This window comes from Nelumbo nucifera, chromosome 5 (assembly GCF_055504915.1).
Source record: "Nelumbo nucifera cultivar China Antique chromosome 5, China Antique-T2T, whole genome shotgun sequence".
In the NCBI taxonomy this organism is placed as follows: Eukaryota; Viridiplantae; Streptophyta; class Magnoliopsida; order Proteales; family Nelumbonaceae; genus Nelumbo; species Nelumbo nucifera.
In genome coordinates this window covers 11,020,308-11,037,522 of record NC_142653.1, presented here as the reverse complement: position 1 = coordinate 11,037,522, position 17,215 = coordinate 11,020,308, and the positions used below count along the sequence as shown (strand labels likewise).

General features: G+C 35.4%; 1 protein-coding gene across 2 annotated transcripts in view; it reads left to right on the top strand.

Annotated features, from left to right (window-relative positions):
* LOC104606382 (uncharacterized) overlaps positions 1-14,945 on the top strand; it is a 35,639-nt gene extending 20,694 nt beyond the window's left edge. Inside the window, exons 8-14 of one of the 2 annotated variants that reach the window (XM_088887878.1) lie at positions 875-959; positions 1,063-1,194; positions 1,505-1,618; positions 1,840-1,887; positions 11,877-11,955; positions 13,976-14,026; positions 14,601-14,790. In XM_088887878.1, the coding sequence (XP_088744004.1) occupies positions 875-959; positions 1,063-1,194; positions 1,505-1,618; positions 1,840-1,887; positions 11,877-11,955; positions 13,976-14,026; positions 14,601-14,647 (556 nt within the window). In that variant the 3' untranslated portion in view covers positions 14,648-14,790. Of the gene's footprint in view, positions 1-874; positions 960-1,062; positions 1,195-1,504; positions 1,619-1,839; positions 1,888-11,876; positions 11,956-13,975; positions 14,027-14,600 lie in introns of both variants that reach the window. The other variant, XM_010271543.3, reaches the window with a different exon arrangement.
* Positions 14,946-17,215: the final 2,270 nt, after the last annotated feature.

The window sequence follows — 17,215 nt, the reverse complement described above, 5'->3', positions numbered from 1 at the left end:
CTTCAACCCTAACCCAACCCAACCCGGAGTCACCTTCGGGTTGGGCTGGGCTCAGGTTGGGCCCAACCCAACCTTCTTCCCACCCCTTAAAATCTCGTAGAACTTCTTAATCTCAGATATTAACTCAACTTTCACTACATATATTAATCCTATGTTTTATTAGTATTTGTTTGTTGATGTTTTTATCAGTTCTTTAAGTACAAAATTAAAAAAAAAAGTGTTTGAAATGATTATAGTTTATTATGAGTTATAGCTTATAATGGATCTTTTATGAGCAGTAAGCTATGGGTGGCAAACAACAAAGAGGAGATAAAGAATAAAATATTCAAAAAACATATCAAATGTTATTAAGGTTTTGGTATTTCCAATTAGGATTAAGTGAAGTGATTATCTTAAAAGAAGTAAATGATAGTATGTAGTAGGGGGCTATACAACTATCATGCATATAAACAAATCAATGTATGATATCATATATATAACATATATTTATATATGATATGTACTATAGAGTCGGGTTGCCTGAGGGGCCAACCCTAACCCAACCCGAAGTAAAGTTGGGCTCATAAATTTCAACCCTAACCCGAGCATGAACCCAACCCGAGTCCGGACCAAGTTGCAGCCTTATTGTAGCATGTATACTGCTGGTATATTTAATATCCAGTATATATATTTGAGCATTTTAGTTTAGATATAGCAAAATGTCCTGTTTAACATTATGCACTCTATTCATCTCCGTATGATGTGGTTTATGTGAAGGATAGCTTATAATGGGGAACTCCACTGGGTATGATATGAAATTAATTTATGAATTTCTTCTTACCTACTATATTCTGTTCTCTTTAGTTAGTTTACCTTTTTTTTTTGTGTTTTTCAGGTGGTCTCTGGGTGCAATAATGTATGAGATGCTCATAGGCTATCCTCCCTTTTGTTCTGATAACCCAAGGATCACTTGTCGAAAGGTAAACACATTCTCTTGCTCCTTAGGTACACCCCAAGAACCATGCATTATCCCATTTTGCACCTCTTTCAAGCAACAAAATGATTATTGTTGTTATGTATCAGATAATTAACTGGAAAACATGCTTGAAATTCCCTGGTGAACCAAAAATATCAGATGAAGCTAAGGATCTGATCTATCACTTGCTATGTGATGTTGAAACAAGGCTGGGGACCAGAGGAGTGGAAGAAATCAAGGTAAATATCTGTTTGATATTTTTATGTTACAGAATAAGTTTGGCAGTAGTTGTTAGTAACATCTGGTTTCCTTCTTTGATGTATTAAGAATTTGCATAGCATACATTAATAATTAATTTATTAGATGCTAGAGGTTCTATTCTTAAGCTTGGACTCATTTATGCATGTTGCTTTCTATTATTCATAAACCATTGAAGTTAAAATGCAATAGATTTATAGATTTTATTCAGATGCAGCTAGTTGTTTCTTTCCCCTTATCTTCAAGTAGGGTAGTGAAATGCTTGTATCAAGTCTTTAAGTATTTCTTCAGGCACATCCATGGTTTAGAGGCATTCAGTGGGATATGCTGTATGAGATGGAAGCTGCCTACAAACCTACTGTCAATGGGGAATTAGATACCCAGAATTTTGAGAAGTTTGATGAAGTGAGTACTCCAGCCATATGATAACTGTAGTATCCCCTTTTAGTGAATGCTATTATAAATATTATTATTCTGTGCTCTATTTAATCCCTCTATATCACACCTTCTTTGACTTGAGATTCTCATATGACGTTTATCCTTATTCCTTGTTTGTAATCTCATAGATGTTGATTTTTTTCTTATCTTGCTTTAAATTTTCTGTGCTAAGTGTTTGCTCCTTATAGGTAGAATGCCCATCATCAGCATTGCCAAGAGTAGGACCCTGGCGCAAGGTACTGGATTATTTGACTTGTCTCCATTTTGTTTTGATCTACCTCAGATTGCTGAATTTTATCGTATAAATCAATTGATGTATTGCCTATGACAACTCAGTTGAGGAGATCACTTAATGTTACATCCCCGTCATATTCCGTCATGGATATTTAAAACCACTCTAAATGATCCAAATGGTTTTCTAAATATGCTTTTTGGAGATTAGGTTCATAGTGCATGTCCATTTACTCGCAAGACACTTGAGTGCAGCCAGCTGAAGTAGCTTAATGAAGTTTACTGAAAATAATAATTTGTTAATACTACAAATAATAATTAATAGAAAAAACTTCCAAGAATCAGAAGAGTACCTTGTGATGTTAAAATCAAGAGAAACTTGAACTTGTAGAGATCTCCTAATTTTGAGCCTTATGTGCTACATGAGAACTTGTGAGGTTTTATAATCTGAGTAAAATCAGATTCATCTTCTCCCAACCAGAAATGACTATATATTGTTAGATAAATAATGATTGAACACAATGAGAAATATTTATAATAATATATGGAGATAGAATGAACTTATAGGCTGAGGTGTGGTATGGAAGCCACAGATTTGAAGTTGAACACACACACCCTCTCAGATCAGGGTCTTTGGTGCATAAGGTTAAGGGATCGATCTCTAGGGTGCAACATTTGTATCCTTGAAGCCTATACTTGCAAAATCAATGATCTCTAGTGAACCATCCAATATATGTCCAAAATTAAAAAATAAAATGCAGACTTGCAGAGCAAAAAAGAAGATGATTGTTATGCACTTAGAGGTGGGAACAGAGGCCTTCTTATAGAAAGACGTATTAGGCATTACAAGAATTAAATGCCCACTAACACAGAAGAAATGACCCAATAACAGTTAAAAGAAGAGCAAAGAGTTAATGAGAAATTAGCTTCCTTTCATGCAAAGAAGACTGGAAGCCACTAAATTTGAAGGAAAATTTAAAATGAGAAAGCAAAATGTGGGTCAAGACCATGGACATGCAGCACAACATAGAATTGTGGTTCATTTTTTCTCAACTCAGCATACATGCATATATTTTGATAAGATTCCAGACTCTTGGCTTTGCCCATATGACATAAATGTCCAAATAGAAACTTAATATTAGCAAAAGTAACCTTTTTCTCCTAGTCCCTTTGACTAAGGGAAAAGATAAAAAAAGAAAGAAAAGGTTAAAAACAACATGTTTTCTTGGTGCTGAGATGGTATGAATCCAGAACAGGGAGAAGAGAGAAGAGAGAAAAGAGAACCAGAATTGAGAGAGGAAAGTCAATTGGCGGTGCCAGTTTGTTTAGTATTTATACTAGGGTGACCATACATAAAAAAATAAAGAGAAAATTACAAAGGTGCCCTTGCGGCACTAAACATAAAATAAACTAAGTTATTTCAACACTCCCCTTCAAGTTGGGACATAGATGTAAATCATGCCCAACATGTCACATAAATCATCGTGCCATAAGTGATGTAAGCCTTTTGTTAATATATCTGTCAGTTGCTCTTTGGAACTCACATATGGGGTGCACACTTCCCCATTAATAATTTTCTTTCTAATGAAGTGTTTGTCGACCTCTATATGCTTAGTTCTATCATGAAAAACTGGGTTGGCTGCAATATTGATGGCAGCCTTGTTATCACAATACAAGGACATAGGGCCATCAACAGGAAAACCTAGTTCGTTCAACATATTCTTTATTCACATGCCTTCAGCCACCCCATGGGACATTGCTCTATATTCAGCTTCAGCACTAGACCTAGCCACCACATTTTGTTTCTTGCTTCTCCATGTGACTAGGTTTCCTCCCACAAAGGATCAATACCCACTAGTAGACTTTATGTCATCAATTGATCTAGCCTAATCAGCATTTGTATATACTGTAATCTTCAAATGACCATTCTTTTGGTATAATAAACCAGCTCCAGGAAACCTCTTTAGGTATCTAAGTATTCTTTCTGCTGCCTCTAAGTGTGTGGTCTTAGGAGCATGCATGAATTGACTAAGAACACCTACTACATAAGCAATGTCTGACCTGGTCATGGATAAATACAGTAGCCTTCCCACAAGTCTTTGGAATTGTTTTACATCTTTGACAACTTCACCAGAATAGTCACCCAGTCTGTGATTTGGATCAATGGGAGAGTTGGCTGGCTTAACCCCTAGTTTTCTTGTATCCTGTAACAGATCTAGGATGTATTTCCTCTGAGAAATGAAGATTCCCTTTTGAGAGTAGGCCACTTCAATTCCAAGGAAATATCGAAGGGGACCTAGATCCTTCACCTCAAATTGAGTGGCTAAGAAATCTTTTTGTCTCTGAATTTCAACCTTCCAATCACCTGTGATCACTATGTCGTCAACATACACTATCAAGGCTGCAATCTTTCCTTCCCTTCTTTTCACAAATAGAGTATGGTCAGTCTGACATTGTTTGTAGCCAATCTGCTATATAGCGAGATGAAACTTGCTGAACCAGGCTCTCGGTGATTGCTTTAGACCATACAAAGACTTCTTTAGCCTACACACTTTCTGCTCTTTGCCTAGGGCACTAAAGCCAGGAGGTTGGACCATGTACATCTCTTCCTCAAGGCCTTCATTCAGGAAGGCGTTTTTAATGTCTAGTTGATGAAGATCCCAATCAAGATTTGTCGCAAGGGAGAAAAGGACTCTAATAGAGTTCATCTTGGCTACTAGGGAAAAAGTCTCTGCATAATCTACACCATATACTTGGTTAAACCCTTTTGCCACCAACCTAGCCTTGTACCTTTCTATCGCGCCATCAGCCTTGTGCTTCATTGTGAACACCCACTTGCACCCTACCGGTTCCTTACCCTCAGGAAGATCTACTATTTCCCACGTACCATTTTTATGTAGGGCATTTATCTCTTCTTTCATTGCATCTGTCCATTCAGGTACTAAGAGAGCTTCTGCCACATTTTTGGGGATAGGGACACTGTCAATGGAAGAAATGAAAGCATGAAAGGAGGGTGAGATTTCATAGGTAACAAAGTGGGTAATAGGATACTTGTTGGTATGAGACCTAACTCTCTTCCTTTTCGCAATGGGAATGTCAAGGTCATCACTAGATGGAATATCTATGGCAAGAGGATCAGGAACATCAATAGGAATGATAGTACAGTTTCAAGTTGCTCCATAGCTCTTGAATTTAGCTGGCACTTGCGACGACAAAAAACACGGAATAGAGGAGGGTCAGGCAAAGGAGGGAGAACAACCTGAACTGGTTTCTCCTCCACCTTACTCTCCCCCTGAGGAGAAACTGGGAAAAAAGGATTACTTTCAAAGAAAATACATCCGTAGAGACATAGTATTTCTTGGAAACGGGGTCAAAGCATCGATAGCCCTTTTGGGAAGAAGGATAACCCAAGAAGACACAAGGAATGGTATGAGGATCATGTTTTCCACAAGTAGGAGAAAGGTTTTGGACGAAACAATGACAACCAAACACACGGATAGGAATAGAGAATAGGGGGCCTTGGGAAAAAGAAGCTGATGGGGGGCCTTGTACCCTAACAAGCGAGATGACATATGGTTGATGAGATATGCAGCACACAACACAACATCCAACCAGAAACGTTTAGGAACATTCATGTGTATAAGTAACCCGCGAGCAACTTCAAGGAGGTGACGATTCTTTCTTTCAGCAACACCATTTTGTTGGGGGGTTCTAGCGCAAGAGCTACGATTATGGATCCACACGAAGCAAAAAACTCTGTGAGATCACTATGGAAATATTCTTTGGCATTGTCTGATTGGAAAATTTGGATTTCCATTTGAAACTGAGTGAATATCAGGCGTTGGAAATCTTTAATGATTTTTGGTACTTCGTCTCTGGACCGCATAGGGTACACCCATGTATATCGGGAGTAGTCATCAATAAGTGTAATGAAATATCTATAGCTAGACTTGGATGTTAAAGTAACAGGGCCCCAGACATCAGAATAAACAATATGGAAAGGAAAATCAGATTTATTATTTTTTGAAGTAAAGTGATTTCTACAATGTTTGCTTAACTGACAAGTTTGACATGTGAAATCCGACACTGACACTGATTTAAATAAATATGGTAACAAAACTTTCAATGACTCAAAAGATAAATGACCCAAACGACTGTGCCATAACAGGACTTGACTGACAAGCTTTATTCTCCAGCATGTAAAGACCATCTATCATACGACCTCTACCAATCGTCTTCCCCGAGGCCAAATCCTATATCATACAAGAGGAAGGAAAAAAGGTTACCGAATATTTCAACGAATTTGTTATACTACTAACAGAGAACAAATTTATGGGCAGTTTAGGAACATGTAGAACATCAGAGAGGGTGAGTCCAAGAAGAAGGAAGATGGTTCCTTGACCAGCTATGGTGGAGAAAGAACCATCAACAAGTCTCACCTTGTCCCGACCAGATAAAAGATGATAAGATTGAAAACAATTGGACTTACCCGCCATATGGTTCGAGGCTCTAGAATCTATTACCCAAGGGGAGTCTGAGGGATGAGAGGACACATGGAAAGCTGTGGCAGAATTACTGTTACCTGATGTAGATGCAAAGGAAGTCGTGGGTGGAGAAGCAGAATCCATCTGGCGGATTGCCCTCCCATATAACTCCAAATGGTCACAGAAAGAATTAATGATATCTTCCCTCGAATCAGTCCCGAAAGGACTCATAAACTTCCTCTGACCTTGTTTGTTGCATGAAACTTCCTCTGACCTTGTTGTCCTTGCTTCTTATGTTGATTCTGCTTTTTACTCGTTTCCCAAGCCCACTTCGGCTTCCCATGAAGCTCCCAACATGTCTCTCGAGTATGCCTAGACTTCTGACAATGTGTACACCATAACTTATCTTTGTCATCAACTTTCTTCTGGAAGTCACTCTTCTTGAAGGAATTTCCACCACCCATAGTAACACTCCCTTTAGTTGCTAAAGCAACATGCTCTCCCTCAGGATTATTCATCACATTCCGTCTGCTCTCTTCTGGCTGTACTAGAGCATATACTTCTTGTACTGATGGAGGTCTTTACCCCCCAATATCTGAACCCTGATAGATTCATATATGTGATTCAGCCCTAAGAGAATGGCAAACACTCGTTGCTGGGAAACCAGAGACTTGTATGCTTTGGCATCTGCATCACACTTCCAGTCTATATTCTGATAGTGATCTAGTTCCTTCCGAACAGAAGTCAGGTTTGAATAGTAGATGGAGAGACTCCTCTCCCCCTATTTACAAGTTGAGGAGGCAGCCTGCAATTGATATATTTTAGCATAATGCCGTTGTTCGGAGTATGTAGACTGTGCCTGCTTCCATATCTCATGAGCTGTTTCTGCCCACATGAAGGTCTTTCTCACTTGTGGCAGCATAGACAATAACAGCCATGACATCATCATGCTGTTTTCCTGGTCCCACCTATCATGTTCCACACCACTAGACTGGGTTCTCTGATTCTGCCATTGATATACCCTGCTTTTCCCCTTGCAGTTATGTAGAGCTTGATTCCCCTTGACCATTCTAGGTAATTGAGGCCATCAAAGGGAATCAGAGCCATGGGAAAACTCATGTCAAAACCTCCGCTCATCCCACTCTGACTAGAGGTAACACTAGACATACCAGAATCTTCTGAAGACATAGAAGCTAAATCTGATCAGTCACAAACCAGCTAGAGAACAAGTTTTTACTTCAGTCAAAAAACCAGGTTGCAGTCTCAATTCAGCCACACTTCTGGACCAAAAAATAAACTTGTTCTCACACAAAGAAATCACAGCTGGTCACACACCATTACTGTTCTCAGATTTCGGCCCTACTGAACCCTTTCAGACTGATCACACACCATTTCAGATGTGTAAGGTATATCAAAAAACAGATCTGACCATTCCCTCTAGCAACAAAACAGCTTTCACACAGTAACTTAGGTTCAATATGAATAGAAGAAGGAAATAAACTGTTGTCACAGCAGGTACAGATCTGTAGTATTGAAGCAGTAACACCTTTCTAGGCATAATAAGGATCACTCAATCCACATACAATGAGAGAAGACACTCACACCAGTCGCAGGTCATTAGACCCACTCATCTGGGTACAAAAGGATCAGTTCGATCCACAAACTGAGGAAGAAAAACTAAAAAAAAAACTCACAGCATTTGATATATTTTTTTTCTGATAGTTTCTGGGCTCACGACCAAGGAAAAAGAACAATCTTGCAGTGAGTTTCCTCACACGTCCACCAGAGATCTTGTTCTTTGGTTCGATCACCAATAGACAAAAAAGGAAAGAAGTGCCGCCCTGGTCCTAAGATTGGATCTGCCGCTCTGATACCATGTTTTCTTGGTGCTGAGATGATATGAATCCAGAACAGGGAGAAGAGAAGGAGAAGAGAGAAGAGAGAAAAGATAACCAGAATTGAGTGAGGAAAGTCAATTGGTGGTGTCAGTTTGTTTAGTATTTATACTAGGGCGACCATACATAAAAAAATAAAGAGAAAATTACAAAGGTGCCCTTGCGGCACTAAAAATAAACTAAGTTATTTCAACACAACATAAAGGGGATTAAGAAATAATAGTTTTGAATTGGGGTAATATATGCCAAACAATTGGGGTTGCACCAAATTGAGATAGAGGGAGACTCTAAATTGTTGATTGAGCGGCTGCAATCTGATAAGTTGGGAGCCTGGATTTATAGACAGCCCATAAGGGAAATCCTCAACACAACAAGGGAGATCAGTGCATGCTTCAAATTGACAAGGAGATCAGCTAATGGTTTAGCTGACCCGTTGGCTAAACAAGGGACTGTGAGGGAGAGAATGTTCTGGGCAGTAGATTACTGGGGGCTCAACACCTGTTTAGGGGTTGACAGCTGTACTTAACTCTGGAAAGTTATTCTTAAGTTGTATTAATGAAGTTACTGTTTCCAATAAAAAATAATAATAGTTTTGAATTACAAAGATATTGTAAATTAATAAAAATATCAGCATATTCCAACTACAACTAACAGACTTGAAAATGAATTTTCAAACCAGGGGAAAATGATTTTGGTGGTGTTCGGTCCTGGTTCAAAAAAAGTAGTGTTGTGTTACAGAACCAAATCACCTCTTTTTGAAAATGAAAATATTAGTTTTGAATCATCATAGGCGTTCTGCTATGTATGGTTGTGGTTGTATTCTGAATCATATAGAACCACAGGCATTGTTCTATTCATGGTTCATTTTTTGGACTCAACTCATTGTCAGATTTTTTTTGTGTGGCTCACATGTAAAAGCAATTCATCTATCACCATTCAACTATGATCATATGGCTATTTATTTATCAAATGTTAATAATAATATATAATACATTAAAACATAATATATGTTTTATATATATATATATATATATATATATATATATATATATATATATATATATATACCAAGGATTAAAGTATCGGTCTTGGGTATTGTATTGGACCACTCGGATACAGATATGGATATGCTTTGGAAACATATGGATACGGACGAAAAACATGGATATACTAGGATACATTGGGAACTGCATGTAAATTCCATAAATATATTTATAACATTATATTCAAGGTTAAAATAGCCATAATTAATGTATAAATATATAGAAACGTATATTCTAATGGTATATGTGAAGAAATATATTACAATTAATATAGCAAGGTGCATAGAAATCATACAATTTTATTAATAATTTATCAATGAATAGTCCTAGAACATATTATATATATTTTTACAAATTAATACATGCACAAAGCTATTATTATGTTATTTTCTATTGGAGTTCAAGAAACATATGCAACTATTATATGTGAATAATTATATCAATTACTTTCTATTTTAATATTTTTAATTTTTATTAAAATATTAATTAGTAATTTATAAAAATATATAATCTTAACTTAAAATATATCATATATTAAAATTTCTAAGATACATATCATATTGAAATTCATAATTTTTAATAACTAAAATAATTATTCCATTATTAATATTTTTATTTCTATAAATTTATAAAATAAAAAAAATCATTTTTGATATAAAAGTAGATTAGTGGATTTGACAAATTCAATTTATATTATATTCTCGAGTATTTTGTAAACAATATTTTTATTTTTGTAAATAATAAATATGTTGTTATTTAATGCAAATTACAATATTAATTAATAATTTATAAAAGTTTTAAGATATATATTAATTAATTATTCTATTATTAATTGCAATATTACAATATTAATTAATTATTCTATTTTTAATATTTTTATTTGCATAAATTTTTTGAGATTAAAAACCACTTTTTGATATAAATGTGGATTTGAGATTATTTATTCCATTAGTTTACAAAATACTAATTTTGAATATTATTTTTTTTAAATCTTTAGTTGGAGTTGTTGAACATAAATATATGTTATTTGTCTAGATAACATGTGGACATTAGAATTGATAAAAGTTATTTTATTTCATTTATTGTCATAAGATGAAGGTTGGCTTAGAGGTTCAAGGGATATGTGCCTAGTTGTAGCATGTCCTATACCCCCCTAGCTGATATCGATACGATACACCCCGTACCGGACATATAGCGTTGATATTTAAATCCTTGATTTATATATATATATATTTAATATTAAAAATAATATATAATATGTTATAAAGTATATAATTTTATATTTTGTCATGTGTATAAAATATATATCGCATTTTGTGCAATATTGGGATATGGCCCAAGATACACAATCACTTGGCCACGTTATCCCTCTTTCTGAACCATGTGGTTGTGTTAAAAAATCTATCTTCTATAGTGTTCAAAACATGGGACTTTTCTGGTTCTGAAACCATAGTTTTGTGGTTCAAGAACCAGCAACAAAATGAAAATGTCCTTTAGAACACTAGTTGTGTTTGTGAACCAGATGAACCACAAACACAACCATGAAAACAAGACCCCCTTACGTGCTGGAATGATAATTTTTAAGAACATTTCAAAATTTCCACTTTCTTTGGTTTTATGTTTATGCCAGATCTAAAGTTTTCAGATTTCCTTTTCCTAATTTATTTTCATAGTTATGAAGACTTTAAATCTATTTTTTGATCATTTAAGTAGTAGGAGTTTCCTATTTTATAAATCTTTAATATACAGTTTAGTATTAGGAGTTATTTCTTTTTTTTTTAGTTTTAATATGAAATAGGTTTCAGCCATCCTAGCTCTCTAGATATCTCTTATCAGATTTTGTTTTTATTTCCCTTTTGCTATTTTCTTCTCCATCTGACTCCATGGAATGCACATAAATTTCAATAAGAAATCTTTCCTCTTGGGGGTAGACTATAATTCTATATGTAACCATCATCATTGTCATCATCTAAGCCCCATCTTAACTATATGGGGTCAGCTACACGTTTCACCATTCCCAACTATATGCAACCAATAAGGTTACTTGGAAACTTGATATTGGATAACAATACTAGGTGGCATGTTTTGATGATAGAATGCTCAAGAAAGCTTATGTACCATCAGATTTACTGGAAGAAGTGAAAGTTATAGTGTGTTTGTCTTAAAATATCTCTATTGGACTTGTAGCATGTGATGAGGGGTCTACTTGTATTAAATAGAAGATGGGAATCTTGTTATTCCAGAAAATAGAAAGATATATAATGGATACTCGGAAGTAGACACATGAATGGACAAATAACCACTTTTCTGTCACTGCCTAAATGACTTACATATTTATCAGTCATTATTATCTTCTTGTAACAAATATTAGAGGTATTTTTACCATATATATATGTAGAACCCTTCAAATCTTTCCTCTCCTACAAGCATATGTATGTGTGTGAATGTACACATGCACTGTTATTGCACTTTATCTTGGTTAGTATAGGTATTGTTTCAGTTGTTGAAGAATCTACTATTTTCAACATCAAATTCTCCTTTCAATTATGTTGGTCCACACTGGATATTGCAGATGTTGACATCAAAAGATGCAAATTTCTTAGGGTTTACTTTCAAGAAGTCAGACATGATAAACTCCATCAGTACTTCAGGTTTGTTATTACTCTCTGCTGCAGCAGTTAACCACTGCCAATGATAAATTCCTTCTGCCACCCCATGCATCCAAATGGCTGCTGTCCTTGCTGGTCAATTTTTTGTCACTAACCAGTGTAGAGGATTAGAGTTTTGGAGATCTTTTTAAGGTGTGTAAACCTTGTGAAGAAGAATTTATGGAAATCAAGAAACCATGTGGTAGATAAGTGTGTTTAGCTAACAATATTATCTGAGATGGTGAGTATATTTTCAGAGTAACCCTACTTAAGATTCTTCTTTTCAATTCTTGAAAATCATGCTTAAACATCTGCAATACTCTCTCAAAAATCAAATTGATAGATTTCTGAAACAATTTAAACTTATTGCTTGTTAACTTAAGAAATGTAAAAACTAAATGTTGTTACTTTCAATTTGTGTTCCTATTTTCTTGACTATCCCTCTTTTTGCATCACATTTTGACCAACATTGCTAATTTAAACAGATTTGTTTAAGATAACAATTCCAACAACTAATAGAATTATTGGAAAATGGAAACCTAAATTGTCGAGCTGTGCTTGGTGGACTAGAAATATTTAGGTAGAGCATGAGGTCTTCCTAGACTGATTATTTGGGAATTTTGAAACAAAATGGCTTGCATCAAGCTGGCTTATGCACCCAAATGGAGTTCTTTTGTCCGCATGTTTTACTTCTATAGCTTCTGCAATGGATGTATGCATATTATTAGTACCAACTTAAGTGTTGTTGATATCTATCAAAAAAAGAAAAATCTTTAAATGTTGGAAACATGCATTCTAATCATATCCTTCTTGTTGGTAACCTACATTGCAGCTTGTCATGTTTCTCATTTCTCATTTCCTGTACAAAAGAAACTCAATCTTGCCATGGATCATGTGGTCTTAAGGTCATCTTAACTGAGAAAAGTTATTGTTTTTAATGATCTTAATATTATCCTTAATATAGGTCGGGTTAATGCCCTAGACCAACAGTTGCACAAGTCTAGCAATCTATTTTAGGCCTTCAATTTTTGGACCAGTCCTCACCTTAGGCTAATGGGCTTCCTAGCCCGGCCCATGTTTGATCTGACTTCTCGAACCAGAATAGAAGATGCCAAAGAGAATATTCCAAGAATATGCTGGAAGACATTTTGTATTTTTTATTTCATTCATTATTATATTAGGTAACAAGCAGGGATGGAATTTCGTGTCTCTCTATAAATAATTGTTTTCTTTTTAATCTTTTAGAGTAGTTAAGAATGTTGTTTTGGAGGGATGATTAGGGAATATTCCAAATTTGGTAAATGGAGCACGTCCCTTATGAAAAGACGAAGATATCCCTATTATAGTAAACAAGTGCACAGGGGTATGCATCTTTTCAAAACATCACTTTTGTCCTATTCAGTTGGGGTGTGCCCCCATTTATCAAAAATGAGATGTGCTTTAATCACAACTCTTGTTTGAAATGTTTCTTCTGCAACTTTTGGAGTCTGTGAGGAGGCCCCTCTCTCTCTCTCTCTCTCTCTCTCTCTCTCTGTCACACAAAAACACATTTGGTTTTCTTGCATTTTCTGTTAAAGTTCTTCAGGACAATGCACAACCCCCTTCTTTCAGAAGTGTGCCACACAAATCCTGAAGTGGATGTTGTGGCAGATTCTTCCCAATAGTCTGCATTTCCATACATCCAATGGATGCCAACATAAGACTGTTCACATTAGTTACATTAACCATTAAATATAATCCTTGGATATACTGAATTCTAGCAAAAAACCTGTCACCTGCTCTCTAAAGGTATTGCATTTCTGGAAAATCCAAGTTTTCTTTCTTTGGTGTTGTGTGGCATGAAGATTTAAATTACAATCTATTGCCCCACTATTTTCTTGAAAGGACAAGCATCATGTAAAATTGCTTTCATACAAAATAGAAATGACTTTGGTGTATGCATATATATTATATACTGCCATTGTTTTATCTTGCTATAGTGATTGTTTGGACTCGTTACCATTCATTTTGATTGCTGGTACAGATATGAGGTCGAATGGTTCTTCAAAGATGCCATCTCTTAAGTCCTTGTTTGGTATAGTTAACATCATTTAATTGGTTGAAGTTATTATTTATATGTCAAATGTCAAATAGCTCTAACAACTGAAGGATGGATATATGTACAATATTGATCTTGAAGATGAAGAGCTAAATATAACCATTAATTTCGCTGACATAAAAAGAACTCACCAGTCACCACAATAAACTGTGGTAAAACTTCATCTTAGACAAAAAGAGAGACGAGTGGTTAAAATAAGATGAAAGGCACATTTCTAAAATGCACTAGGATTTACTTACCTCCAAAACTTCCGAATTTCTAGCCTGCCATATAAGGTTGGAACTCATAGTTGAAAAACAATATACCCATTGTCAGATAGTTTTAAATTTCAAATATCTAAATAATCTTGCAAATTCCTACAAATAGAAATCCTTTTCCCTTTCTTTTAGCAATTTTTATTTTGAGCAACAATGCTCGGTTTCTATATGGTTTAACTCTGTAGTTTGACTTTCTTTTCTAATTTTTTAATAACATTCTGCCATCAGTAATCATAGGTAAAGCTGGAAGTATTGATTTTTATGTTCTACTGACTATTGTCCTTGTGATGTAGGCCAAGTTGACCTGCAAGAAAGTGTGAACTCAAGTGGTGATACATGAGTTCTGGACCACTTTCATCTTCCTCTCTCGCTGGTTTATGCCTCCATTGGCTACATATGTATGATATGTAAAGGTATTTAGTGAAGCAGGACCCATTTTATTTTCCTCTCCATTTCGTAAACATTCGATAGAATGCCTACTTGAGCGTTTGATTTTGTCTTGGCCACCAATTTTTTCAAGTATGTTGTATAAATGCCTTTAGTAGGAATATGGCGAATGTATTGCCTCACAATTTTATGAGGACTTTGTAAGTAATATATTGAGATAAGCTTGAGTATACGACTCCCTCTCAGAATCAGTTAATCGTTTCTACGTGTGCTATGAAGTATGGAAACTTGATTTCAATTCTAAATCTGCATTTTAACTAATATTATCTGTTTAAGAAGCACATAAGCATGATTCTGAAGGAGTCTAAATCTCATGTAACCATGGTTACAGGTAGCATTTACAACTACAACTGTAGTGGAGTTTCCTGCAACTGCACGGAGAAATTGTTTTTTTTGTTTTTTTTGAGAAAATAGGGAGAAAATGGTTCAGTGCGACTACAAGTCTACATCAGGATAAAATACACACAGTTCATTATTAGTTTACATCATAATGATTGATTTTTTTCTGAAGTTCTAAATACACGCGAACCCTCCCTAGCATTCTATTCAGTAGGCTCACTTAATATCAAGCTTTAAGCTTTAAGGGGATCATCGGTTTAGACGTGCATTCCGAACATTTCCCCATTAAGATCCATGATTTTGTTCCTAATGCATGATGAGGTGTGCTGTGGGGCATTCTGTGAGGAATCAATTCGAACTCTTTCCACATGAATTGAGATATGCTCTTCACACTGATCTCACAGTCACATCTCACTGTGTATTAGAAAAATCCCCATAAATAATAATATACAAGTACAGTAGATGTTTCTCATGTACCACTGGAACATGGTGTAAGGTCGGTGTAAGGAGCGTGAGAAACAGATCCAAACTCTTTTAATATATTTTTAAGATCCATGATTTTGTTGTTTTTTTTCAAACAATAAAACAAATTTCATGTCAGCAAAAACCATTGAAACATAAGTGTCACATCAGCAAAAACAAATACAGAACCCATTTGCGTAAATCTATCAATATTAAACAATCCATTAATCGAACTTTTGAGAATATAAAACAGGTTCCAGAATTTTGTATGTTTCCTTTCATATGCAAATGATCTAATGTGTATTCTACTTTATTTGTATGCTTTTTTTTTATTAGGAAAATTGCCTCAAATTAATATATATGGAAGTTAATTCCTAAGAACTTGAATGTGCCAACTGGCTCAGTTGGCAAGGTTTCTGCCTCTCTGGGCAGGTTTATGTGGAGACTTGGATCAGATCCCACCTCCACAAGGGTTAGAATGGATCAATGATAATTTGGTGCATTCTATCTTGCCAAAGTTGTCTTTGCCATACCCATAAAAAAAAAAAAGAAAAAAAAGAAAAAAAAAGAAACCGAATTAATACTGATCATGCAAGCAATGTACCAAGGTTTTAATTAACCTCAACCATTCAAGTAAAGCACCAAAATTTAATATAACAAACAACACCTAAAATCTTGGTTATCAAAATAGCATCCTAAGACCAAGCAATTAATTCCAACTGTCCAAATGATGTACTAAGATTTCATCTAAGCTAAACCCATCTAAATGATAAATGATGCATCCAATCAATAGGCCATCAAACTGGTCTCCTAAGATCAATGAGCTGATCACAATCATTCAAGTAATGTACCAAAGCTTTAACTAACATGGGTTATCCAAACGTATCCAATCAACCCAAAAATCTAGGCTGTCAAAATGTTCTCCCAAGAGCAGGAAAAAAAAATCTTGGTGGGGGTGCAATTTGGACACCCAAGCGATATAACGAGCCTGTCAAGTTGCACTCTCAAATCCTAGCCCCAAGCGATATAACGAGATTTTAAGTTTTTTAATTAATTTTGGTTGGGTATGGGTATCATAATATAAAAAAAAAATAAAAAAAAGGGCAGAAAGCAAGTTATCGAACTCCTGAATGAAGTAGGCCTTTGGCAAAAAAAAAAGGAAAATTCCTGACCAGTACCCTAAATATTGGGGGTTGTGTCAAGTCATTGAACTTCAAAATGTGTCTTTGCAGTACTTTAAACTTTCAAATGGTGTCTAATAGGTCCCTATCATTAGTCAACACTATCACATGACATTAGGTGCATATTAAATAATCTCAAAATGGAAAAATTACCCTCCATGATATTTTTCTGACCATTTTACACATTTCATCTGAGTGTTAAAAGAAGGAAAGGGGAAAAAGGGTTATGAAACTGGATAGGTGATCGTCCAGTTACAGTTGATCATTGAATAGGAGAGTGGGAGTTTCAACAGTTGATCGGTGTCCAATTTCATAACCCTTCTTCTCCTTTCCTTCTTTTAACACTTAGACAAAATGGGTAAAATGGTCAAAAAAATATCATAAAAGGTAATTTTGCCATTTTGAAATTATTTAATACGCACCCGATGTCACGTGATGGTGTTGGCTAACGGCCAACTAACGGTAGGGACCTATTAGAC